This window comes from Tauraco erythrolophus, chromosome Z (assembly GCF_009769465.1).
Source record: "Tauraco erythrolophus isolate bTauEry1 chromosome Z, bTauEry1.pri, whole genome shotgun sequence".
NCBI lineage: Eukaryota > Metazoa > Chordata > Aves > Musophagiformes > Musophagidae > Tauraco > Tauraco erythrolophus.
The window spans coordinates 4129214-4155934 of NC_141496.1; the positions used below are offsets into that span (position 1 = coordinate 4129214).

The 26721-nt window shown below is 41.3% G+C and overlaps 1 protein-coding gene across 3 annotated transcripts in view; it reads right to left on the reverse strand.

Moving 5' to 3' along the window:
• Nucleotides 1–26721, reverse strand: part of KATNAL2 (katanin catalytic subunit A1 like 2) — a 35183-nt gene that overhangs the window by 497 nt on the left and 7965 nt on the right. Inside the window, exons 2-15 of one of the 3 annotated variants that reach the window (XM_086629127.1) lie at nucleotides 25187–25257; nucleotides 24627–24793; nucleotides 22306–22345; nucleotides 21772–21895; nucleotides 20724–20819; nucleotides 20110–20208; nucleotides 18872–18949; nucleotides 16394–16492; nucleotides 15794–15857; nucleotides 15019–15137; nucleotides 12383–12474; nucleotides 10403–10513; nucleotides 1228–1390; nucleotides 155–257 (exon numbers count right to left, since the gene is read on the reverse strand). In XM_086629127.1, the coding sequence (XP_086485253.1) occupies nucleotides 155–257; nucleotides 1228–1390; nucleotides 10403–10513; nucleotides 12383–12474; nucleotides 15019–15137; nucleotides 15794–15857; nucleotides 16394–16492; nucleotides 18872–18949; nucleotides 20110–20208; nucleotides 20724–20819; nucleotides 21772–21895; nucleotides 22306–22345; nucleotides 24627–24793; nucleotides 25187–25257 (1426 nt within the window). Of the gene's footprint in view, nucleotides 1–154; nucleotides 258–1227; nucleotides 1391–10402; nucleotides 10514–12382; nucleotides 12475–15018; nucleotides 15138–15793; nucleotides 15858–16393; nucleotides 16493–18871; nucleotides 18950–20109; nucleotides 20209–20708; nucleotides 20820–21771; nucleotides 21896–22305; nucleotides 22349–24626; nucleotides 24794–25186; nucleotides 25258–26721 lie in introns of all 3 variants that reach the window. The other 2 variants (XM_086629126.1, XM_086629125.1) reach the window with 2 other exon arrangements.

Sequence of the window (26721 nt, forward strand, 5' to 3'; positions counted from 1 at the left end):
CCTGCTTTTAAGAAATGTTAGCTTAGGTCGATGTTTTAGAAATGTGCAGTTTTAAACTTTTTTAAGCAGATAACAGAGCTCCACCTGCTGGGGTTAACATTCTGATTTCTAGAGTTACAGCAGTAGATGAGCATTTCCCAGATCGGATTCACACCTGGCTGATGATTTTCGAGAGCATCGAAGATTTTCCTCACTGGTCTCATAGCTGCTTCCTTGCACACGAGTTTTATGTCTGAGCCAGAGTACCCGTCTGTTTCCTGTGACAGAATCAGAATTGTACATTACAGCTTACCTTACAAATCGGACAGGAGTGGCCTTTACAAGCATGTATATTTTATATATATTTATATAGAACTTTTGTAAAGTCTATTCCTGTCTGAAATGTGTGTGTATAAATATAGACGCATACACACACACACGTATTTTTATGTGTACCCTCTCCTAAACATAATGTTGCTTCTTGTTCTGAATGCCCACAGAACCTTTTAGGAGCAAGGAAAATAGGGGGCATTTTGTTTCTAAAGAGCAATTTTCCATAGGTCAAATGAGACCTGCCTTCCTGTGTCTGTTCCCAGCTTTCCTGTTAATAAAATAACTGAATATCCTTATTAACATTATGAAACAAAAACTGAACAGTGTCCTCTCTGTGAATAGACATAAAAAGGGCCAACTGGGTAAGCTGTAAGATGCTTTCAAAGACTGTAGGATGTGACAAAGAGCTAAATGAAGAAAGCCTGATACCTAGTGAATCTTTTCACCGTCTAAATGCTCTTTTCTCCCACAGCAGTGGAGCTGTGACAAACCTTCCCTACACAATTAACTGTTCATTACCCCGATGAATTGGAAGTGCTCCCAGCCTGGTGAGAAGAGTGATAAAATATACTGTTGCTTGAAGTCTCCCTTTATTTAAGGCTGAAAAGTTGGCCCGACAGAGAGGCTGGGAACACAGCACTGTGCAAGCAGAGCGGTGTGATTTCCACGGCCAGGTACGTGCCTGTGAAACACTCAGCACCGTGTCTCACTGGTCTCCCTTTGGCTGGAGCCTCAAACTGAGATGAGGTCCTTCCTCCAGCTCTGTACAGAGGTGCTGTCCCAACCCTCTGGACCTCTTCTGCCACAACATAATGCCACTGCTGTGGGTGACACATGTCACTCTTGCTTATAGTTCCCACCCTGAAAGACCTCAACCACCGAGTGGCCATGATCTCTGCCACAGTGTTGTCTCACCTGGCCCAGCAAGCTGTAGTCCAGATCCGTTCTCAGCTCCACTCCTCCGCTGTTGCTCAGAGGGGGCAGCCAGTGCTGGATCATCACCCGCCGTGCGTCTTTACTTGGGAGGTCAACCAAAATCCTCTTCTCCAGCCGTCTCAGCATGGCAGGATCTAACTCCCTGCAAGCAAAGGAGGAGAGGAATCATCTCAGTGTGTCTCGTTACAGAGACACAGCTTTGACAGCAAGCTCTTCCATGCAGGGACTGACATTTTTGAACCTCACCTGTAACTGTGACAACCTGGTTTTGAAAAAAAAAAGAAAAAAGGATTAATTATCTAGCGTATTCCTGTTCAGCGTGTTAGCAATATGCTGGCTTGTGACAATGAGGCCTAACAATAACAATCAGAAGTTGTAGTTATGTTCCCTGGCTCTGGTACTCATCTGCAGCATGTCTCATCAGCAATAACCTCTCCCTTTCTCCCTTTGCTGTTAAGAAGACACTACAAATTGTCTGTCTGGGGCCCCGTCAGGACTAATTAATTGCTACTTTGTAAGGGATGCTTTATAGGTACGAAACACAGACTGAAGGTCTTGGATGCGAGGGCCACACTTATGGCAGAACAAAAACCAAAATGTTGATCTGAGATTGCTCCTCCAATACAAATTATAAATAATACAGCCACAAAGGAAAACATCCTTATAAAAAGGATTATGTGAAGGGTGGACAGGCTGGATAAATGTGCCAGTGAGCCCAAAACAATGATGCTGTCAACATCAACACTGATAAAGGTGTTTTGCCTAAAAAAAAAAAAAAAAAACCACCAGAAAAGGGTGGAATACAAAAGATTGGGACTACTCTTCATTTTTACTTGCTTCTGGTGCACAAAGGAAGCTTGAAAGAAAAATGAAATGTTTATTTCTGTTCCTTTCTCAATGTGTTTCATCACCATCAAGAAATAGTCCTTCTTGCCAGTGCCACCGATTCCATCGAGTATCTGGAGTCCTGGTACACCTGGCACACCAGCTCCTCTTGGACACGCATCCAAACAGGTCATTTTAATCTATTTTTTTCCCAAGTGCTTTTCAGTTGTTTGCATCTAACGGTAACACAACCAAACAACTGAACACAAATTTCTACTCCATCCCTTGTCACTTGTCTAATGGGAACAGTCTACAAAGACTGCAGTTATCCATTCAATTTTCAAGAAGAAATAGCTGCTACAAAATATTTACTCTCCAGTAAGTCTCTGGTGCCTTCCAGGAGCTGCTCTGAGCTATTATCCTTCCAAGTGCTGTACCAATCTTTCTCTACTGGCCCCGTTCAGTCACAGACTTGTTATTTCAGTTTAAAATATAATTCAGTCCTCATACCTGCCAAGAAACTCTCATCAAGGGGAAACTCACTTCAGTGTGTGCTGTGCAGACAGAAAAACAGGAGCCCTAAGCACCATTTCCACCCTCGTCGGCTGAGCAGAAAGAGCCAGCTGTCGGGAGGATTGTGCCTGCAATCTGGGACCATAGGTACACTTAAATATATCTGCCTCTACCTTTCTTGATTTCCTGAGTGAAGTCCTTTTGCCAGAAAAGTCAACATTCAAGCAACGCTTCTTGTGTGCTACTCTTCATTTACAGGGAGCTCAAAGGCAGCTCAAGACAGATCTGTAGCACACCAACAGAGCTTATTTCGTTCAGCTCTGAGGCCCCCAACACAAGAAGGACATGGAGCTGCTGGAGCGGGTCCAGAGGAGGCCGCGAAGATGATCCGAGGGCTGGAGCACCTCTGCTATGGAGACAGGCTGAGAGAGTTGGGGCTGTTCAGCCTGGAGAAGAGAAGGCTCCAAGGTGAGACCTTCTAGCAGCCTTCCAGTACTGAAAGGGGATACAAGAAAGCTGGGGAGGGGCTTTTTGCAAGTGCGTGTAGTGATAGGACAAGGGGCAATGGCTTTAAACTGAAAGAGGGGAGATTTAGATTAGATCCAAGGAAGAACTTCACTGTGAGGGTGGTGAGGCACTGGCACAAGTTGCCCAGAGAAGTTGTGGCTACCCCATCTCTGGAAGTGTTCAAGGCCAGGTTGGACGGGGCTTAAAGCAACCTGGTGTAGTGGAGGGTGTCCCTTCCCATGGCAGGGGGGTTGGAACTGGATGATCTTTGAGGCTCTTTCCAACCCAAACCATTCCATGATTCTATGATTAGAAAACCAGATCAATAGGAACTCAGAGGACAACAGGAATTCACTCAGATCCATCCCAGTGCTTCTAATCAAGGCCTCAGAAGTAAATACTAGAGTTTGCTAATCAATGGCTGTTGGTAAAGTGATCTTATTATTGGTATTTTTAGGCTGTTTAAGATGTTGTCCAACATTCAGTGCAACATCTCTTGCACAGGGTCCCACCTGGACTGGACAGAAGTGGGGACACTTTTGTCCCCACTCTCCTTGCAAATGTATTTTTCAGCTCAACTTCTCAAAACTGTTCTGCTTGGCTGGAAATAACTACTCTCTGGCTGACCAGCCCCTTGGCTGTTATTTACCCATATTACCATCCTTTGCATAAACAGAGCAGAAGTCCTCAAGGTTTCAGAGGTGCCCATGCAGGTACCCTAAACCACCCTTGCAGGCAAAGGACAACCACAGCCAGAGCCTCTGCAAATACCCTATGAATCCTCCAAATGATGACGTTTTTCCATCACTCCTCCTGCTTCAGATCACTCCTGGGATGTTCCCCAAGATCATGGTTTCATGAGCTCCCTAGTCATGTTCTGTAAATAAGCCTGCTGATACACAGAAATTGCTCTATTTATCCAGAAAGGTTACCGTGACCCTGCTTATTGGCAAAAGAGGAAAATAAAGCCATAATGTTTTTGTTATCTGAACTGTTTAGGTTGTTTGCTAAATTGTTTTGTTAGTGATCAAATGCAAGGTTAAGTGACATTAACCAGAACAGAATAATAAGCACTGAGCCAACCAAAATATTCTGTGAAATAATAGCCAATAAAAGTATTAAGAAATGCTCATGAAAAGATAAAAAAAGTTGTAGAGGACCTATAAAACAGGGTGACTTATTTGAGCTCCTCCAGGTTGACATCACAAGGCATCACGCCATGTTATCACTCCTAAATTTCTTGAAGATAACCAAGTCACCTATTTTTATTTCCCGAAGGAAGAAGAGTAACAAACGTGTTTTAGGCAGAAACTCAGAGACCTGGAGACTGATGGTGGAGCAGAGATGCATCTGCAGTCCATGGCAAAGGACTCCATGCCAGAGCGGGTGGCTGCACCCTAAGATGTTGCGACTCTACAGGGAAAGCCCGCGTTGGAGCAATCTGATGGGTAAGGATTGCATCCTGTGGGAAGGACTCACGTTGGAGAAGTTCTTGGAGGACTGTCTCCTGTGAGGAGGGGCCCCACGCTGGAGCAGTGGAAGTGTAAAGACTCCTACCCCTTAAGAAAGGAGCAGCAGAAACAGCATGTGACAAACTGACCTGTAATCGCCCCATTCCCCATCCCCCTGCGCCGCTGGACGGGGAGGAGGGAGAGCCGGGAAGAAAGGAGGGGTGGGGGGAAGGTGTTTTTATGGTCTGGCTTTGTTTCTTGTTATCCTCTCTCAAGTAACTCGTAATGAATTAAATTGATTTATCCCCAAGCTGAGTCTGTTTTGACGGGGACTCCCTCTTTTTATTTCAACCCCTGAGCTTTTTGTTATGTTTTTCTCCTCTCCATCCCAAGGAGGAGTGAGCAAGTGGCTGGGTGGTGCTTCGTTGCTGCCTGGGGCCACACGACAACATTACGGACACCGTCCTTGTTCTCCTTCTTTGCTCTCTTCCTCCATACGCACTGTGCACAGCTGAGAGCGAAGGAAAAGGCCACTACAGGGTAATCTTGGATCTGATTTGGATTTCACAACCCACCGCTTCCTGAGCTCACCTTGGCCATGTGCTCGTGCCTCTGATAGGACTCGTCTCTGAAAGAAGGGAAGAGTCTATCAGCCTGCACCAAAGCTTCACCCGCTCTGAGGCTGGGGAGGGAGAAGAAAGCAGCACTGCAATGGAAGTTGAATTAAATGCACCAATACATTAGGAAACATTTGCTACGTGGTTAAGGATCTCTTTATTTCCTCACTAACGAGGCCTTTATTTTATTTAATTATGTTGAATCATTTCAATAAGTAATTGATGAGTAGCAGGAAGCGAGGCTGGGCAGCAAGCACTGGCAGAAGAGGAAGATCAATAGCCACAGTGTAAAGAGCCTTGTTTAGGCTTCTTTTCATTCATCTAAAAGCAGCTTGGTACTAATTTTTTTCGTGATCAATAAATATCCAAGTTAAACAAATCTCTTGAAATCCAGCTTAATACCAAATGTTCTCAAGAACACAGGGCTGTGCTGTGAAGCCACAACCTCGGACTGTAGTACTAGGTATTTTGAAAATTTGTTATGAAATATCCCTAAGCAGCTGAAGTCCAGGTCTTACAGGAGGACTGGATGTTGCCTAAAACACATAAAAGTAATCTGTAAACATATAGTTGAGATCTTAAAAGGGGTTCAAACTCAGCCGACCTCTCTGGAAGCAGACACTCCCAAATCCCTTGAGGCTGTGAGCTTCAGTGATGATGTAAGATGCTCTTGGCTTTCACTAGCTTTCCATCCCCCTAAAACACCTTTCCAAGCGCATCCTCAGCCACATAGAATCATAGAATCATAGAATGGTTAGGGCTGGAAGGGACCTTCAAAGGTCATCTAGTCCAAACCCCCTGCAAGGAACAGGGATATCTCCAACTAGATCAGGTTGCTCAGGGCCTTGTCCAACCTGGCCTTGAACGTCTCCAGGGATGGAGCATCCACCACCTCTCTGGGCAACCTGTTCCAGTGTTCTACAACTCTCATGGTAAAAAATTTTTTCCTCTTAAAGCATATTCTCTGCAGTAGGCACATTTCTGCCAGACAGCTTAGTCATTACACTCAAAGGTTGGATTTGCTGAAGGGAGGGCAAAACCCAACCTGCCCATGAGCAATGTTGAAAAAGTCCCAAAGGAAATTCTAAGCTCTCAGGTATAAAACATTCAAAAGCGAGTGCTGACCTTTCACAATGTCTCAGCTGCCACCCCGGTATCAACACAGATTGCCAGCTTTCTGTGGGAGCAGTTCCCTCAAAATAGAAATCTTGTCATTTTTGATCCACCTTAAAAAACAGATGTGCCACTTCTGATGTTTCAAAGAAGCAATTTTGCAGAAATTGGCACTTCAGAATTGCAAAATGATTCAAAATCAAACGTGTAAAACACTCAGCACTGTATTCTGTAATTTTTGCATGACTTTCCAGAGAGAGTTGCTCCGTTGCATCAGGCAGACACGTTAACAAGACACATACAGAAATCTCTTTCTGCCACAGCATGCAGGGAGAGGTCAGCCTCACACTTAAATTAACACATCTCCAAGATCCCTAGATCCAGCACCAGCCACACAGCAACCTTCAGACCAGTTGCTACCTCTGAACTCTTCCTCAGCAGGTTTCAAACACCCAGTTTTTCCTTTCAAACCAGCGTAGAAAGACATGGACCCTGTAAAGACATCTGATCTTTTTTAACACCACCATGCTGTGGCATGACATATGAAGCTTAGCTACTCACAGGATAATTTAAGAGACCATGGGAAGGTGCAATGCACTGCTCTGAGTTTCTCCTTCTAAAAGGGTAACGATACTACAATAATATAAACATTTATACTGTGTTACTAATGAACCATAAAGAGGGAAATGGATTATTAATGTATTAATTATCTTTCCAACCTAACTGTTCACACACACAGGAGCTATTTATTTTTCAGGATTTTCTTAAACAGCTGGAACATAATTAAATCAAATTCTGTTCAGTTCCTTTCATGTCGATACTGTAACACAAAATGGGGTAGATTTTGTATTGATTTAAATTCGTGAGTTTGTCCAAGCCATAAATCCCCCAAATCGACACACACACTCCATTATTACAGCTATAATGGCCAGCAATAGCATTGTACTCACATCTTTGGGCCAGGGTAAGAACCAGCCTAACTTGTACATCTGATTTCTACATAAATTTTAGGTGCCCACACAGCCGTTCTCCTAGTTGAAGACCCTGAAAGCCGTGGGCAAGCCACAGAGACAGGCTGATGAAAGCCTCTGAATGTGTTGCCTCTTTGGCACTTGAATTTCAGCAGGAAAGATTTCTGCCTGGTGGCTTTCAGAAGCATCCTTCCTCGACTGCATGGGAAACATAAGGTTTTGCATTAGGAAAGAAAACGTAGAGGGAAAGACAGGCTTGCAGATGGAGGTGGACTGGATCTCTTCCTGTAATGGACAGGAACTCCAGCCTTTATGTCACAGAACTGTGTAATTCTCAAGTGAGTTCTTAGGTATTTATTTTAATTTATCTAATTTTAATGAGGAATATTGAGGGGTAGCACACCACTTGTTTTCAGGCAGTAACTATGCCTCTATGCCTGCCTTAGAAGACCACTCCCCTTAGGCTTTCTTACATTCTTATGGTACTGAAGATTAGGCCCCTGCTTTGATTTAAAGCATCACAGAATGGCTGAGGATGGAAGGCATCTCTTGGAGACCATTTAGTCTGAGCCCCTGCTCAAATCGGGGTCAGCCAGAGCAGGTTGCTCAGGGTTACATCCAGAGCAGGTTTTGAGCATCTCCAAGGATGGAGACTCCACAACCTATGCTAGTGTTTGATCACCTGCACTTGAGCTTTCATGAGATTCTGGTGGGCTCATTCCTCCAGCCTGTCGAGGTCCCTCTGAATGGCAGCATGACCCTCCGCTCTATCAGCTACTCCTCCCACTTTTGTATCATCTGCAGACTCGCTGATGGTGAACTGTCCCATTGTCCAAGTCATCGATGAAGATGTTGAACAGAGCTGACCCCTCTGGGTCTCTCAATTGCTCTGAATTCCTACATCCGTCGTTTCACTGTTGACAGTCTCAGAGCAGAGGAAACCTGGCTTCTACCTTAGGTGCCAAAATCATGTGGTGTGAACACTGCCCACAAAGTTCATGAAAAATGATGGACTGGGGTAAGAAACCCCTTTGTTCATCATGCAGGAAATACCGTATGGCAGAGCTACCCACAGAGCCATCAAGACTCGGGGACCCACATCCTCCTGCATCTCTGGACTTGGGCTTCTCAGCACCAACATGTTTTGAAATGGGCCAGACTTACGGGCCACATGGGACTGATTGAAAATATTACCTGTGGTCCTCAATTCAGAGGCACCAACACCACTTCTGTTGTTTAACTCTCCTTGCCTGTTGCCTTGGCCTTTCAGACAGGCCTGCCAAAAAGAGGGGTAAGCTGATGAAAGGAATAAATCATTCCCACACACTTTGTGAGAGAACATGAGGTGGTGCGACACGACTGAGAAGTGCATTCATATGTTACAGCAAATAAAAAATGCACTGGAAGCTGATGCTTTTCTGTAAGTACTCAAAAGCAAGGAGCTGTCATTCAAACTTGAACGGTCTCTACGGCCAGCAACAGCCTGCTGAGCACAGCCCAGAGCCCTCCAGTCACACAGAGGGGGTTCTCCAACGTGTCTCCCTATGGCAGCCCTCATGAGAATCAGCCAAAACCCAGTAATCATGAAAAACAATCCAGGAGTGAAGCCTGTGGTTTTGTGGGTGCAGAGCTCCCTCTTGCTCCCGGCTGGTTTCGGGCACATGAGCCTCATGTGGACAACGTGCCTTTCAGCCAAATTTCAAGTATTGCCACTTGAAATGCTGCCGAGCCGCTGCTTATACAAGGTGTATTCCTAGGAACACTTGCCACTGGCTCCACCAAACGTTTCAGAGACCACAGTTTGAAGTTCCCTGGAAACAGGGCTGCTGTCTTCTCCTTTTTGGACTCCCAGCTTGACCACCTCCACACGTGAGAGGTGAACAGCCCCCCTGAGGTCCGCGTGCCTTTAGGGACATGGATATCAAGACAGACCTCAGTGCTTTGATGATCAGTAAACTGCAGAAACATCAGGCATTCAGTCTGCCCCCAGCAGATACCTTTTATTTCTCTGCTTCATGTAGACTTCAGGGAGTGGAGTAAGCATGGGAGAAAACCCTTCTTATGCCTAACTCATCTTTTTTGCAGGTATCTGCCTCACCAAACAGACAATTTCCGCAGTTTACTTTGTTGAGGTTCTCCTCTCTGCGTTCAACACGCAGATTTCTCAGCAGGAAAAGAGACGTTCATCTACTGCAGATTTCATGGATTAGTAGCCCAGGAGCAGCAGGAACCTCGGGGCAGGCAGAAATACACCGACTAGTTCCAGACCTATGAAAACTAACTTCAGAAACAAGCCCATCAGCAATGTGCTTCAATTCCCTGTACAAGTGTTGGCTTCTACTCTGGACAATGAACAGTGAGCTACAGATCAGACTGTTAAAACCAGCTTTGCTCAACCAACAGCCGTTGTTTTCCCCCCATGTACTACTTGCAACCGTTTGATAACGGTTTGTACGAAGGAAAAATATTCACTGTACTAGTTCAGATGAATGATCAAGCCAGATCAAGGTGCTGGATTTGACAGCAGCCAGGGGAGAAACTATTTGAGGAAAGCACACGAGCTGGCCATTTTCTGCTGTCTGTTGGCCTTCCCCCAGCATCCACAGCTGTTACACTACAAATGTTACCTCTCTATCTCTTCTTCTCCTGTCTCTCGCTCTCAATATACTTCCCATTTTGAGAACCAACACAATGAAGTGCCCTAGTTTCAATCTTAAGCCCTTTATTCTTCTACTATAAATTATGTTAAAGAAACTGAAGAATTTTGTCCCTCAAATTTTAAAACGTCTGGTATCAACAAAACCCAACATTCCTATTTACGGAGTATCCTTCTAAGCACTAGATGTTTTAAGCACCTTACAGTTTCAGGCTGAAACCCTTCTTAGCTTAAACATAGTAAATAACTTGCCTATAAAGTCAAATACTCCATTTTAAATATTAGCAGCTGGTAGCACCAGCATATGTTGGCTTTATTATGGATTATTCTCATGTGGCACAAATAGCAAGAATTGTAGAGTTTAAAAGTAAAAGCTCCAAATTAATCTTTAAATGCTTTAACCAAATATCAAGGCTTTTCTGCAAAAGTCTAAATAAAATCTTTATCTGTGCTTAGAAGCTCATGCAAATGTATTCAAAATGTACTCTCTGGATCTCTTACCATGGCAGATTGGAAGCTGCTAAAACAAATACAAGATCATCAGATTGGGCCAAGCCATCCATCTGCACCAGTAATTCTGTTTTCATCCGCCGAGTTCCTTCATGTTCACCACTACCAAGATTCAGAGAAACATTATTTGCTCAGTGCATTAAAGTAATCATCTTTATTTATACAGTGTCATTCACAGCAACTGAGCCCTTGTCACAGTTTTGCCCCAGTTCAAAGCATGATTAAGCTCCATTAGCTAACATCTAAGCATTAAAATCAAGCTTCTAATGATTACTTAAATGGACTCTTCTCAGTGCATTAAAGTGAGGAGAATTCACTATTAGTGAATCCAAAGAAAATATTTATTTTTATTTTTTTCCTTCATATTAATCTCCAAGCAACATTGGCATTTACTGGAAAAGAGCTAAGGCTCTGATTGATTGATCCTTATAAGAGAATTTTTATAATGTGATAGATGCCATTAAATAACTAACACACCTACCTATTCAGGGCAGCTACTGGCATTTTATTCCGAGCGAATGTTAAGTGGCCACAAGCAGACACAACTACTATTGAATTCAATATTTTGCAAAATGTTCTCTCAAAAGCAAACAGAAAAATATGCCGTATTGAAATTAATTTTAAAAATGGAGCAGAGACCACACAGAAAGGATCCTTCCTCAAAAAGAGAAGGGGAACTTAAGCAAAGCGCTAAGAGTTCTGGCCGTGATCCAGGTAACCAATTTTGCAGGAAACCGATTTGAACTCTTGGTCCCAGATGTGGAGTTCTTGGAAACTCCTGGATCAAACCCAGAGAAAACATCAGGGCCTTAGATGGTAAGAGCTACAGTTCAGGTTTAATGGCTTGTTTCTGCAAAGGCATCCACGCACCAGTGCCAAGTCAATATTTAATAAGGATATGTAAAAATAACTAAATAATCTTAGACAAAAGTCCTTATTAAAATATATAATCCAGTGATGTTAATGAGAGCTTTTAAAAGTGTATATGGAGGCAAAATTTGGCCCATAATATATAGCTATTAACTGACAATTAGTACAAGTTGCATCTTTACGATACGGCACATTCTATTTATAAATCTTTGTGAGCATATAATTTACAGTACATAAATCCACTGTAATTGGCTCCTGATGGTTATAACAATATTTTTATATTTCTCCTGCTTCTTCCCCACCCCTAACCTTTTCCATCTGTTTTTAACTATAAACTGTCTACACCACGGTTGACAATAATAACACCCTCACAATCCTGCTTCTGGAAGTCCTGACAATGCCACCAAAATTTGTCCCATCAATGGAAACGCCACTCCACTACGTACATTCCATCTTAGCCTGCTACACCTAAATCTGTCTAAAGTGTCACAAAATCAGCTGCTTCTTACTCACTTCTAACAAGTCATCTCTTGTTTCCTCCCCGTTGCCTTTATTTCCACTTCCAACCTCCTGTTTTAAAATACAATACCACTGGCTGGACACTCTTGAAACCTCCCTCCTTCCCACTGTCTTGCTGGATCCATAGTCCCTTGCTAATCCTCACACAACCTGTCTTTCACTCTTGCTTCTCTACTGATCTCATCTACCATGACTGAAACGACCGCTACACCTCGCTCTTTAAACCCCCACAGCGTACGCAACGCTTCCATAAACCAGCACTTCCAGATCCGATAGGCTTTCCGACCACTACGAGGCTCCTAAAGGTGATAACAGAACAAAAGAAGAATTTCTTAACAAAGAGTCAAGAAAATTACTGCTATCACTCAAAGTAATTATAATGTCAAAAAAATCTAAAAGACAAGTCTTTCAGGGGACCAGTCATGCTCCTGTTGAAGTTGATGGAGCAGTCTCAGGCTTTAGCACAGCCAAGATTTGTTTCTAATGGGCACACTGTAGGATTAAACGTGCACTATTGAAAAGATGCAGTAAAAGGGGGACAAATACACTCCTAAAGCCGTAGGAAGTGGTCTCATCAGTTACCTAGAAATAGGGCCTCTTTGACTCATAACTGACTCCAGCTCATCCAGGAAAATTGTGGAAGGAGCATGGTACCGGGCAAGCTCAAATAACACCTGTTCAGAGAGAAGAGTAAACACGGCAGAAAAAATTCACAAGAACATTGACACGAAAAGGCATTAAGGGCCACTGGCACAGAAGATCAATAACAATACCTACATTCCAAACTTCTAGGACAAAAAGGGATATCTGCTGGGAAAAAGCTCTGGGTAGGCTGAGGGACCCTGAATCCTCTGAAATTCTGAAAGGTTTGTAAAGGAGATAGAAAGAACACAGGCTTGTAATCCTGTCTTTATATGTAAATCTTTCTGGCTAAATCCTATCAGAGTACCCTGTGAATAATGGGATAGAAGAAAATTATCCATCCGAGCATTCTGGGAACTCCTAAGTTGTTACCAGAGATTAAACATCCATCTTTTTTTGTTGCTCCATTTGTAGTTTTTTAACTAAGGATTTGAGGAAAAAAAAAGATTAAAATCAGCTGAGCCATAATGAAAGAAAATGTGCTGATTCTCTTCATAAGAATCAAGCAGCTATTTTGAATTTTCCTGGTGAAAACAAACATAAACTGCTTGAACAATCAAGATTGAAAAATGGGCTATTAAGCTGACACACAAAATCTGGGTCTGCCCTTTGAGAAAGAAGTTTCGTCTATTTTTCTGTAAACACAGAGAGGCTTATATTAGCCGTAAAAACATATTGTCAGCTCTTCTTCAGTGAAGTGTTCTTTGAGTTTCTAAATAAATATCACTAACAATATATATTAATCCAGCACTTTTTAATCTGAACACTTAAAAAATCCAAATTTAAAAAAATATGTATTCTTTTCTACACTTTGGATATGAAGCGCAGGGTTTAAACTATTTGCCTAGGGTCACGAGTAGTCCGTGACCTGTCCACAATTTTACTACAAATCTAAAATATAAAATCACACCAATACAGCCGAGTACTTAGAAAAACAGGGTAAGTGAACATTCCTCCAAATAACCACAAACCCCACATATACTTCACACAACTTCAGAAAACTCCTGCACTAGCCTCATGTTGTTTTAGGATATAAATTCACATAACACTTCTTGTAGAGCTGTCCCAATCCACAATCTCATTTCATTTCTGGATTCTGCCAAAAACTCAGCTAAGGGTTAAATGCCACGAATTCTATACCATTCCAAATGCTGCAGCACGTTCACAAAAACCTTTTTGGATAGTGGTGTCAAAAAACAGACTGTCCCATCCCTACTCCAGCCAGAAGGGAAACTTCTAGGAAGCTACTGAGACAGAATTTAAGAGAATCAATAACGTAGGAGGTGAATATCAGAAGAAAAATGTGCCATTTTGAAGGACAGAGGACACGTAAAGAATAATAATGTTGCAGGCATTGCCTAAATTTCAAGACAGATTAACAATGCTCGTAATGCCGTTTGCCAAGTGCAATCTGTTACAATTATTAGTTTTCAAGAGCTCTGTATCTATCTGAAGCACAGCCTAAGAGATGAGCATAATGGAAACAGAAGAACCTGTGGATCTCTCACACTGAAATGGTGGACATCATGGGCATCTTAGGGCAAGGATGCTACACCTGAATCCCTGAATTTTTCTGTACCACAGATGAGCCGTGCATTCTACTTCCTAGTTTACATGCAGAAATACATTTACTCATTTACCATCAAACCACCTCCCTTAAAACACCGTTACACCTGTGTTTGACTGTAATACCTTTGTGACAAGGGAATTCTTTGACAATCCTGTGCCCTGAAGACTAAGAATAGTAGGGAATATGGGAATCATAAAATAACTTTTTTTTTTTAGGGATCCTAGGAGCTGAGCCTTGCAGAAAGGATGTGAAGCACTTTGAAGGGGTCACTGAGCAAACAGTATTTTAGTTGGGAACTCTGCTTCCCTGTCTCTTATTCAATGAGTCAAAAATCTTTGCTGCCTGCATGACATCTGCTTCATCTTACATCACAGAACCAAAATTCCACAGCAAGAATCCATTGTGAGAATTCTGCTGAAGTAATGTTGTTCCCATTTTAAGACCTAGGTATGATCAGAGTCATAGAATCACAGAACGGTTTGGGTTGGAAGGGACCTCAAAGACCACCTAGTTTCAACCCCCTGCCACGGGCAGGGACACCCTCCACTACACCACATTGCCCAAAGCCTCATCCCACCTGGCCTTGAACACTTCCAGGGATGGGGCAGCCACAGCTTCTCTGGGCAACCTGTCCCAGTGCCTCGCCACCCTCAGAGTGAAAAATTTCTTCCTTATATCTAATCTAAATCTCCCCTCTTTCAGTTTGAAGCCATTGCCCCTTGTCCTGTCACTACACGCCCTTGTGAAAAGCCCCTCTCCAGCTTTCCTGTAGGCCCCCTTTAAGTACTGGAAGGCTTCAATAAGGTCACCCTGGAGGCTTCTCTTCTCCAGGCTGAACAGCCATATGGAGACTGGCTGAACAGTCATATGGACATGTTTTGTCCAGGACAGGAAAGATTATGAGTATCAGAGGAATACTCATTTTCCAGTTCCATGTTAAACTCCATTTTTCTAAGTGAGAACCTGATGTTTGTTAAAGTTTAACGAATAAGATAACAATTCTTACCCGGACAAGTTTTTCTGAATCACCCCTCCACTTGCTGACAATGGTGGATGCTGATATGTTGAAAAAGGTAGTATTGCATTCTGTGGCAACAGCCTTAGCAAGCAAAGTTTTTCCAGTACCTACAAACAACAGCATTGAAGAAATTCACTCTTCTAAAGAAATACAACGCAAATGTTTGCATAATTACCTTCATCCTACAATCAGCCAGGTAAAAACACCAAAATTAAAAAAGGCATAGAATCACAGAACGGTTTGGGTTGGAAGGGATCTTTAAAGGTCACCAAGTCCAACCCCCTGCCATAAGCAGGGACATCTTCCACTAGATCAGGTTGCTCAGAGCCCCGTCCAAACTGGCCTTGAATGTTTTCAGGGATGGGGCATTTGCCACCTCTCTGGGTAACCTGTGCCAGTGTTTCATCACCCGCAGCATAAATAATTTCTTCCTTATGTCTAGTCTGAATCTACCCTCTTTCAGTTTAAAACTCCTTGCCCTACAGCTACAGGCCCTGACAAAAATCTGTCCCCATCTTTCTTCTAAGCCTCCTTTACGTGTGGAAAGGCTGCAATAAAGTAATAAGGTCTCCCTGGAGCCTTCTCTTCTCCAGGCTGAACAACCCCAACTCTCTCAGCCTTTCCTCATAGGAGGGGTGTTCCATCCCTTGCTGAAACATGTTCTTTATTAACACATTTGATCTAATTAGCGTAAATGATTTATCCGTGGGACAAAACCAGACGTAGTGATAAACAAATGGATATGGTATAAAGTTCTTCATACCTGGTGGTCCATACAGCAATAGTCCTTTCCAAGGAGACAGAATGCCTGTGAACAGCTGGGGGTACTGTGGAAACCAAAAAGTAATTCAGGGACTAAAAATGTATGATTTGTAACAAAATGCAAGGGATTCTAGCCCCTAGCCCCACTGATCCCAACACATTCAGGAAACCTAAGAAATTTGATGAGAGGGGGCAAAACCCTCCGATACGATATAATATATATGATCTGAGTACTGAGAAGAATACTGAATCTACCCCTTGAAATGAAGTGAATCCTTCAAATGCTATTGGTTTGATATTCTCTCCTGTAAGTCATTTTCTGTTGAATTAATATAGGCCGAATCCAGCACCTCTTACATTGACAAAGGTGCCGAGGAATAGGACCCAATTTTACAGTTACACTTTTAATATTGATTGAAAGGCTCTTTTCCTGTAGGAAAATGCATATGCCATTGTCAGATGAAACAGGAACAGGAATAGCTCTAACATGAGCTGCCTACAAAAGCACAGAAATAGTGAGAACTCTAAAACACCACTGTAATTACAAGGAAAATGGTAATGAGCCCAACACTGGTTTTCCCAGAACTATTTGGTGCCTTACCCTTATGGGATAAACAACTGCCTCCTTGACTAGCCTTTTAGCTGCATCCAGTCCAATAATATCGTCCCACTTCACGTTTGGATTATGGAGATAAATGGCCTGCAACATACATGGCATCCTGTCAGCAAAACTTAAGTTCTTCTGCACTGGGATAACCTCCTCGGGTAAAGTAAATCACCTCACTTAAAAAGTAATAGTGCCATTAAGTGATGCAAACTGTATTATTTAATCCTGCGTACTAGGCAGCTCACAAGAGGGAAGAACACACAGCCATCATTTCTACAGAGCTGTTAGGTGCCTTGCCCCTAGTTTCCCCAAGAGCATACACACTGGCAAACGTATATGCTGAGCAGATTTGTTTCTCAGATCCGTTTTCTGTTAGCTGGTTTTAGTAACCAACTAACATACGAAGAGCTATCATGATACGAAGGTTCACCAAGCTAACATCTTGTCTCTGATAGCAAGTGCTGGATGTTTAAAAAAAGTATAAGCAATAGGAATGACATGTTGGTTCATATTTACATCCACCTTCTGAAAATCTGCAACTGAAGGAATTTGATAATTAAAATTACATCTTAGTCTTTGAGTTCAAACACGCTTTGACATTCATTCTTCAGTGAATTTCTCTTCTTTTTTGAACACGGTTATGCTGTAGTAATGATTTCCATAGTTTAATCACGTGCAATGTGAAAATACTTTTGTTTCTTTTAAACTTGATGCTCAGTAACTTTATGGCTGCACCTATTACTTATGTTACAAGTTACAGTGAAAAATTGCTATTTACTCCACACTACGCAATACTTTATATGCTGCAAGAAAAGGTGTGAGAAGCTCTGCAACAATAGGAAAATTTTCCCCTAAGCACCTATCAAAAGATAGTCGGCAATTAGTTTATGCCCTGAAGCATTCACTAAATTAATTTCACTTAATTCATCAAACTTTCAAAATCTTCTATGAATCTTTCTATTTGCCTTAGTCATATTTCGTGGCTTTGCATTCCCGAGACTAATTGTTCTGCAGAAAACATTATATCCTCAAAACAAATACTTGGGATAAATTCTGCTCTCCAATAAAAACAGTCCTCAGAGACTGAAGAAAAATTATGTGCTTATATCCGAGGGGAAAATTTGATTTAATACAATTAGAAAAATTATTTATATAGAGTAGATTACACTTTCTATTAACAGCAAATTAAGATGAATCAGATTTATGATACTAAGTAGAGACTTCCATAACTGTTTCCAAATTAAATTAGATTGTGTTGTGAAATAGATACCACATGCTATTTATTTTTATTGATTTACACAGTGTTGATTACCATAGCAACTAGGAAGCACAATTTCAAAAACATACCATAACGAAGGCTAAAGCAACCCTACTGCTTTTTGCTAAAGCAGCAGCAAGAACGACACTATTTTAAAGGTTTACCATAAATTAAAAACCAGACAGGAACTGAAAAGAATGAGAATTTCCTTATGTTCAGGTTGGAAATTTCTTAAGACTTCAGCTCTATTAAACTGCAAATGCAAAACTTGCAGATTGAAAATTTGGCCATATACAGCTATTAAAATCAGTCTATGAAGTGTTCCAGGCTTTTTAGAACACCTGATTTTAGGTATGCGAGAGCAACAGCTGATACCATTTCTGATGCTTATACGCAGAACGAGTCACAACACCATCAAACATTGTGACAGCAGGAAGCCTTTTGGACAAACACCAAGCGGGGTTTGGGAGGTGACGCCAGCAAAGCGTATACCCATTTTGTAGCCACTGGTCCCCAGTAGCCCGAGGCCCATTTGCTAGACTGCACCTCGACCCACAAGTGAAATGTAACAGTGCTGACAACATTGGGATTCCCTCTGGGTGTCAATGTGCCCATCCTGGAAGAATCCCCGGTCTGCCTTGGGACACAGGGTACTATTACTGGTGCTGCCCATGCAGCTGGGATGAGGGAAGGGCACTGCTCGCAGAGCCTGCAGTAATTGCGTGTCTCAACTGCGTCACGCAAGAAAAGACAAGGAGCCAGGCTCATGCAGGCAGTGCAATGCAAGGCACTGGACCAGCATTAAAAACAACGTGGGAAAATCAGTGTCTAATAAATTGAGTATATGGTATCTAGTAGGTACACTTAGTTGGTATTAGCTAATACATTTAAATCTCTATTTTCAGTGAAGTATTGTACATTTTCTGCAGCAGCAAGAAAAAAGGGAAAAGCTATGACGGTCCCATGGGTACAGCATGATTAGATTATATGTTGCCCGTTAGAAAGAAATAGTCTTAATTACTTCCTCCTATTGTGTGTCAGGAAAACATTGTTATATGTAAAGAAATTACTTGTTGGGAATCGCATGGTAAGAAAAATAGCTTGCACATTCAAGAATAAGCACTACCAGTGACAGTAAAAAGAAGCAAACATCATTCTCAGATGACAAAGATAACCAACATCTCCATACAAGTGAAATGTAGATCCGATCTTACTTTGCTTACGACTGTTGCAAGCTCTCTCATCTCACCAGTCATGCCAATAAAAGCACTAAGGGGTTTCAATAATCGTTCCTAAAAAAGACAAACACAAGTTCTTGTCAGACTTCAATTGTTTTTAAATAGAGGAACTATGAAATAGTTTAAAAAAAGCTGATAAATAGTAATAAGATCAACTTTCAAAGCTGTAAAAATATGGATAATAATAAAGATTTTGAAGGAAGCCATATTTGCAGTAACTCATCTTTTCATCGGACATAATCCGATTCATCCCTTTTTCTTGCAGCCTTCCAGTACCTAAAGGGGGCCTACAAGAAAGCTGGAGAGGGACTTTTGACAAGGGCGTGTAGTGACAGGACAAGGGGCAATGGCTTTAAACTGAAAGAGGGGAGATTTAAATTGGATATAAGGAAGAAATCCTTCCCTCTGAGGGTGGTGAGGCACTGGAACAGGTTGCCCAGAGAAGTGGCTGCCCCATCCCTGGAAGTGTTCAAGGCCAGGTTGGATGGGGCTTTGGGCAACGTGGTGTAGTGGAGGGTGTCCCTGCCCATGGCAGGGGGGTTGGAACTGGATGATCTTTGAGGTCCCTTCCAACCCAAAACACTCTATGATTCTATGATAATCTAATCCTGAATTAACATTACAATGAGCAGCTCCCTTATTCCACGTGCAGTCCTAAACATGCCCTACACAGATTAAGGGGAGTGAAAAACGTAACCATGGATCACTGCATTGTCACATTCTCTGCTTTGAAAGTCTCTTCAAGTGCAGCAGCTGCCAGGCAGCGTGGCACCAAGTAAGCTGGATGCACTGTCCTAGAAGCTATGGCTTGTGTCAAAGAGTGATTACTGAAAATTTTCTATCTCTGCCATTTAACTCTGGTTCTTGTCTCACCTGAGGTGAACATTAAATAACGTATTGAATTCAAAGGAACCAGAATTTCACCCCCAGAAGTTTTGTGGGCTTCTGCAATTATTTTTTTTTTTGGTGAATCATAAGGTATCGTTTGTATTTGTTGCCTACTTTCATGTTCAAAGAGTAAACGACTGTCAACAAAGTAGACTAGTATCAAGTATGACTGTCCATTCAAGAAGGAAATACACTGCTCAAAAAGTTAAGCCCTTTTTTAGCACTTGGGAACAAAGACAACATCATTGTGGCATTTTATTTTGTTCCTGGTTATGTAAAACTGATGTTCACATCCATTGGATAGAAATATGAACAGAAACACTTACTGATGGATCTGGATCACAATTAAGGCTGTTCAAGGCTATTCCATTTGATGATACTTTGACAGCATCCTGAATTGCCTCATGGAAGTCAATTACTTGGCCCTAAAGAAGAAAATAACGTTGTTATAGGCTTTACCATGATGGTAGCTCTACTGTTAAACCTGCAATGGGCCAAATTTTGCTTGCAATTACAGCAAAGAGTTTCCTTACTGCACATACAGTCCTAAATATGGCAAAAACTTACCACAGAATCTGTGGTAGCAAGGAGAAAAGAACACACATGTCCTCAGTCAGTGCAACAATTTAACTGCAGAGCCTCTTATCATCTCATTCAGGAATTTGAAATTTATCTTCAGTTTTAGCTATTACCACTGGGTTTTAAAAACAGAAATATTTTTCCTTCTTGACAATGTTTGAAATACTATTTAATGCAAGCAGAGCCTCCTATGCAAAGAACTACAACCTAAATAATAAAATTGACCCTTCAGTTAATTATACAGGAACACTTTAAACAAAAATAGACATAAAAAGCTCGCATTTGGTATTTGTGAAAAAAATTCATGTGTTTTTCTACGTACACATTTCTACCATAAATCACCTACTAGGTTTCCACCAGCCCTTCTTGGGTGAGTGCTGTCTCCTCCAGTTTTTTTGATTGCTGAGATGCTTAAGCCGAAGTCAGATTGCTCCAGACTAACTGCGCTGTCGTTACTCTAAGGAAAAATCAATTTTAAAACACATGTGTTGCCAAGTAGATGAGTTGCAGATATCATTCCATTATAGGTATCATCCCACCTCTTCATACATGCCCAGATGAACTGTACCATTACATGGAAGTTGCAACAGTAGTCCCACATTTGTCAGACAGACACCGTTGCACATTTAGTTAGGCTTCATCTGACTGGTGACAGCAGTGGTCAAAGCCATGGCTCTAGAGCTTAGCATTCAAGTTATTTCATGCACAGAGCTTCCATTTTAAGTTGTAGAAATTTGCATTGTGCATAGTTATGAGAAGTAACACTTATGAACAGTGGAAATGACAGGCAAACATAAGGCACAGCATGTCAAATCAGGAGCCATTCATTTCATAGCAGTCATTGCTGTAGTGTCCAAAAACTATTTTTTCTAAAGGGTGAGAGAACTGATCAGAGATGAGATCCACCCTATGCAGGAATATGGACAGGACTTTTAAGTCTGTAAGGGATGGTAATAAAGTAGTTTTCATAATAATCTTACCAAAACGAGACTCATTAATCTGAAAATTACAAAGCCAAATTACTCCCCCAAGCTCAAACACCTTATGCACTGTGAAGATGCTTACAACTGACACCAGACTTTCTACCTGGTTTATTTGTCTGGCTTTCTGGCACTAATGGATGAACCTGCTGATGTTAATGGGAAAACTCTGGTTGCTTTCAGTTTAGGTTGGACTATATGATTCCTTTACCTCTAGTTTTTGCCTGTGACTTGCTCCCCAACTCACAGCCAGAAAGCATATTCTCCTGAAGTCTTGCATTTATAATCCTTAAATCACATAACTAGTAAAAGTCATTAGTTACACAATTATTAACTGTGTAACTCACATCCTCTTGCTGCCTATAGTCTCTCAAATTAAAATCACATTAATTTCAACTGTAATGCTGCCAAGATAAAACATGTTTACACCTGTATGGGGCTCTCCTTGGTGCATGACTTAAATTCCATTGTACTCCCAGGTGAAGTTTTTGACAGTGGTCGTTGCTCTGTCTGATGTTTGAGCCTTGGGAGATTCTGAGAAGAGCTTGCTGCCCTAGAACAAAAAAAAACAGTATCTTGAAAGGCTTTCACAAGTTTTTTTCCTTCGAAATACCAAAGGATTAAAAAGCAGAGTTTTCAAATAAAGCAGTTTTGGGCTAATTTTGCTCCCACTGAAGTTAGGGAATCAGTTTCAATCACAGAGAAGCTCAATGCTTACTGCTTTCAAACATGGCACTCTGCCACTCTACCTTATCCACACTGCAGAAGCTTTGTAAAAGGGGAAGTTTTGGGAAATAAGTCTCTACGTTCCTCTAAAAGATACAAAAAAATGCACCATGCAGTCAGCAGAGTGACTTTAGGCTTTAGTATTCCTATGGTTTCACAACACTATTTTAACCATGCTGCATATTGCTTTTATAGGAATTTTTTCTGCCCAGAAAAGACTTTACGCATTTCTCTTACCTTCTTGGTCTTCCTCCAGTTCTCAGCTGTTGTTTATTTTCTGCTGTGGCAAAATTAATATTAAAATGGAAAATAATTTAAAAAGGGCAACATGATTTTTTTTTCCCTTTCAAAAATATTTTTGTGCACCTATTAATGACCTTAGAAATAACAATGCATAACCAGGAACAGCATGACTATAAGCAATGCAAACTTGCAATAATGTTTTGAAAACAAACTGATATTGGAGAGAGCAGTCTGGCTTCAGGTTTGGTTTCTTTGCTTACATTTTAAAATCAATATCATTTTCACAGTAAAATGGACACTACCAGAAATTAGATTAAGCACAATAAATTAATTTAATATGTCACATAGAATGCTTATTTAATGCTAATATTTTTTTCACTGCTGAATTGGGAAATAAGAATTTGCCTTACTCCTCTTAATAGTAATTTTATCATGCATAACATACCAAGTCAGCATAAATGTCACATTGCAATGGTGGTTATCAAACTATGTTATTTTTTTCACTTCTATCACTTGAAACAATTTCTGCCAAACAAAAGCTTTTTTTCACACAAGATGTCAAACTCACAAAGCCCAGATGTGAACTCATAAAGCTGAGAGTTTGTATCATACCACCATGCACCTACTTGTTTCAAAACATACCTCCTACCTGTATTCTCTGCACAATGCTCTTCCACTCAGATTCTTATACACTGACATGAAATAATCCTTCCTAAGATCTTTCCCTGGAAGAGCTTGGGAACACAGTGCACTTAGAGGCAGCAGAGCCCACGCGTGAAGCTTGTAATCCTGCAGGTACATCTACAACACAACGAACTGCGACGCAGCATAGAAACGACCGAGTTGGTTCTGCAGGACTTGCCGAGAGTATTGCAAGGAATTTAGCAGGAACAGAGCACCATGCTAATCATTTTGTTTGGCCTGCGTGCACCACGATCTGACCACGGACACGATTCAAGGCAGGTTGCAAACCACGTGCAAGGGAGGAGGCTGCTTATGCTTCAGGGAAAGAAAGATGATGCATCCCTGTCAGCATGGTCGCAATTCTGAGCGTGGGTAACGGCAGAATATCCCCTGTCTGAGTAGCTCTGCTGACCAAAAAATGGGTGCTGAGAGCTTGTAAGTGTCTAGAGTAGTTTTTTGGGAATTGCTTTTTCATTTGGATTGTGGATCAAGCCTTGGTTTCCACTCAGCTTGAGTAAGCATGTGACAGACACTTTGTAATACATTCTCCTTCTTGATTCATAACAAATCCCTTTGGTTTTGTCCTGCAAGACTGCTCCTCTTTGTATTAAAGTCAATCAATATGTTCTAGCCATCCATCTCTTTTTCATGCAGTTAATGCTTGCTCCCAGCTCGCACTGATCTTCCACATCACCATGAATGTAATGATGACTAACAGCTTTAGTAGCTTTCAAAATCGTCTCACCTATATGGGCAATTTTATTATATTCATATAATATTTCATTTACTTCCAATTTCAAAGTTGCTGGCAGCCGTATGACACAACAACAACGGCTCAGAGATGTTCCCTGGCCAATCATCCCCTTCTCTGATGCTTATGTTTTTCTTACAAGACAAATAGGTAGAGAAGTTGGTGTTCTCTGTACCCTCCAAGCTCTTCATAACTGATTCTTATACAGTTGTTCTTATGGCTTCTCTAGGTTACATTTTGTGTTTAATTAGAAAACCATTCAGGCTCTCAGAGTCACAACAGCATGCTCATGTTCTGGTTTGCCTTATTCTGTATCATTAATTTATACCTCAGCTTTTTTTAAAAAATTTTTTTTGAAGGAAATGAACCAACTACTTACTTGGCACATTACCTTTACATGAATATGTATACGTAAATGTGCAAAATAAACAGTTAATAAGACTAGTGGTGATAAACTTTTAAACACTAGCTTGGATGAGCTAAGATACAGTATTTCATTTAAGTGGTTCGTTTTAATCTAAAACTAAATCCAAAACAGAACAAACTTACTGTTCTCTCCCCATGAGAAGAAAGTGAAAACATCTATGCCATAATACTTTGCGATTACACGACATTTTCCAATATCAAAGCAGTTTTTCAAAGACAGAAATATATCACCTTCTTGCTCCTCTACATAAAGAGAGGAGGAAGAGCAGAAGAGCTCAAAGCCCCATCTCTCAATTCTTATGTCCTACGTGCTAGAACTATAGCTTTCTAACTGTAAGACAGAGTTCAAACATTAAATGTTGACATACACAAAAAGTGCAGTAAGTATATCAGGCAAATACACATTTTAGGCTTTGAGAAACAAAAGCTTTCTTTTTGGAAAACAGTCACATACCAGTGTCCAGGACCTTTTTGGTAATTTTAGGATACTTTTGAAATTTTACAAAGTAATAGCTTTCATATTCCATCAAAATTGTCTCAAGATCAATGTTGTCACAAACTTCAAAGCCACGCAAACTTAATTTCGTCTCTTGTTCCAAAGCATTTGCAGCATTGACATACCTGGTAATTTCAAAAAAAAAAAAAGATCAAAAAACTGAGAGTCATTATCTTATTCTGATTTCTGAGAGAAAACCAAACAATATCATTAGTAAGTATATGATATTTTTAACCTGTCCACAACACTATTTATTGTAAAAGCATAAACTTTTTTAAAAAACACTTTGCTGATTCCTCTGAATTATTTTTAAATTATATTGGACGTTTTTGTTCCAGAAACTGAAACAATTTAGCAAAGTAAATTGCCAAGACATGTAATAGTAGTTTACCTCTTTCTCACGTCAAACCAAAGGGTCATGCTGCCCATCCAGCCAACAGAGGACAGAAGGACACATTACAAGAGGTCAGACACACACCAAACGAGAAATGTAGAGTGTTATTAATTAAAAAACATACCCTTCCTCCATTAAATAATGCAAAATTAGAATGAGGAGATTTTTTCGACGAGCTTCTGTTCGCATCTCATCCTGTGAATTAAGACAGAACTCTAGATCAAACTTAATATTCTCTTTATTGCTGTAAACAGCATCTAAATGTAGCCTGTGGAAACAAACAAATTAAGACAACAGCATGTAAGAACTGTAAAACAACTCACTGTTAATAAACAGAAGGAAAGTGGTTTTCAATGTAATTTTTCTTACGCATTATCAGGGCTACTGGACGGGTAGAAACCTTCTCCCAGAGAAGAGAAAATTACTTTGAGGTTGAAAAAATAACTTGCTTCCCTTACTATGGTAATGGATCTCCAACATGCTCAGGCTGCTGAGAATTTCAGGGCAGGACTCTTGCAGACTTCACACATAACATATCCAAGGATGTGCAAGGAAATGTCACGTTCCAGCATGGCTGTGTCCTTCCTTTGCAACTAGAAATCCATTTCCTGAGTGCTTGGAAAGGGGAGGATTGAGCAAAGGTCTGAGACCTGCACAACTACACTACAGAGACCAACTGTATGCTGTTGGCTCCTTCTATTTCACGGACCTTGATATATAAACACAACAACTGAAACACAGAGCGCTTGAAGAATCAGTAGTTCGGAGTAACACCAAGCCTGCTCTATTTTAACACGGAAGTGACCAAAAATCAGGTCCTGACACGCAGAAATTTCAATATGGAGCCAGTCCCATAGAACTTCTCACATAGATCAGGGAGCCCAAAGGCATTCAGAAACGGTTCAGTGATAAAAACAAGGCAGTGCAAAACATCTTTGCTATCATACAGCGAAGCTACATCTGGGGAAGCATACAGTGCAATGTTAAGTAGAGCAAAAGGGACACTGGAGAAAAAAAATCTCGTAAGATGCTGGAACAAGCATCTTACTTTTATGAAACATGCCGTTTATGCTGAGTGCCTGCAGAGAAACCCTGAGATCTTAGGGTCATAACAGAAGCTGCTAGAAGGAAAGCTCTCGAAATCATCATATCAACTCTGGTCAGCTCACTGGGATTTGAAGCTGGAACCACAGGAAAAGCAGGTATGGACAAACCTACATTTAGGCAAATAAACTGTTACTTTTCTCTCTTAGGATGCTGACATTAGGCATTATTTATGAGGGCCCAGTGTGAGCATAAAAGATTGGCACTTATTCAATGGATAGAGAAAAACCAGTAGATTATATATTGCTTGCATAGCCTCAGCCTTCACTGGCCAGAGCTCCAGCTGCACGGCCCAAGCCACAGAAGGCAAAGGCAGGGACTGGGAGAATGAAGAACCGCCCACTGTAGGAGAAGATCAGGTTCGAGACCATCTAAAGAACCTGAAGGTGCACAAGTCCATGGGACCCGATGAGGTGCATCCGCGGGTCCTGAGGGAACTGGCAGATGAAGTTGCTAAGCCACTATCCATCATATTTCAGAAGTCGTGGCAGTCTGGTGAAGATCCCAATGACTGGAAAAGGGGAAACACAGCCCCCATCTTTAAATAGGGAAAAA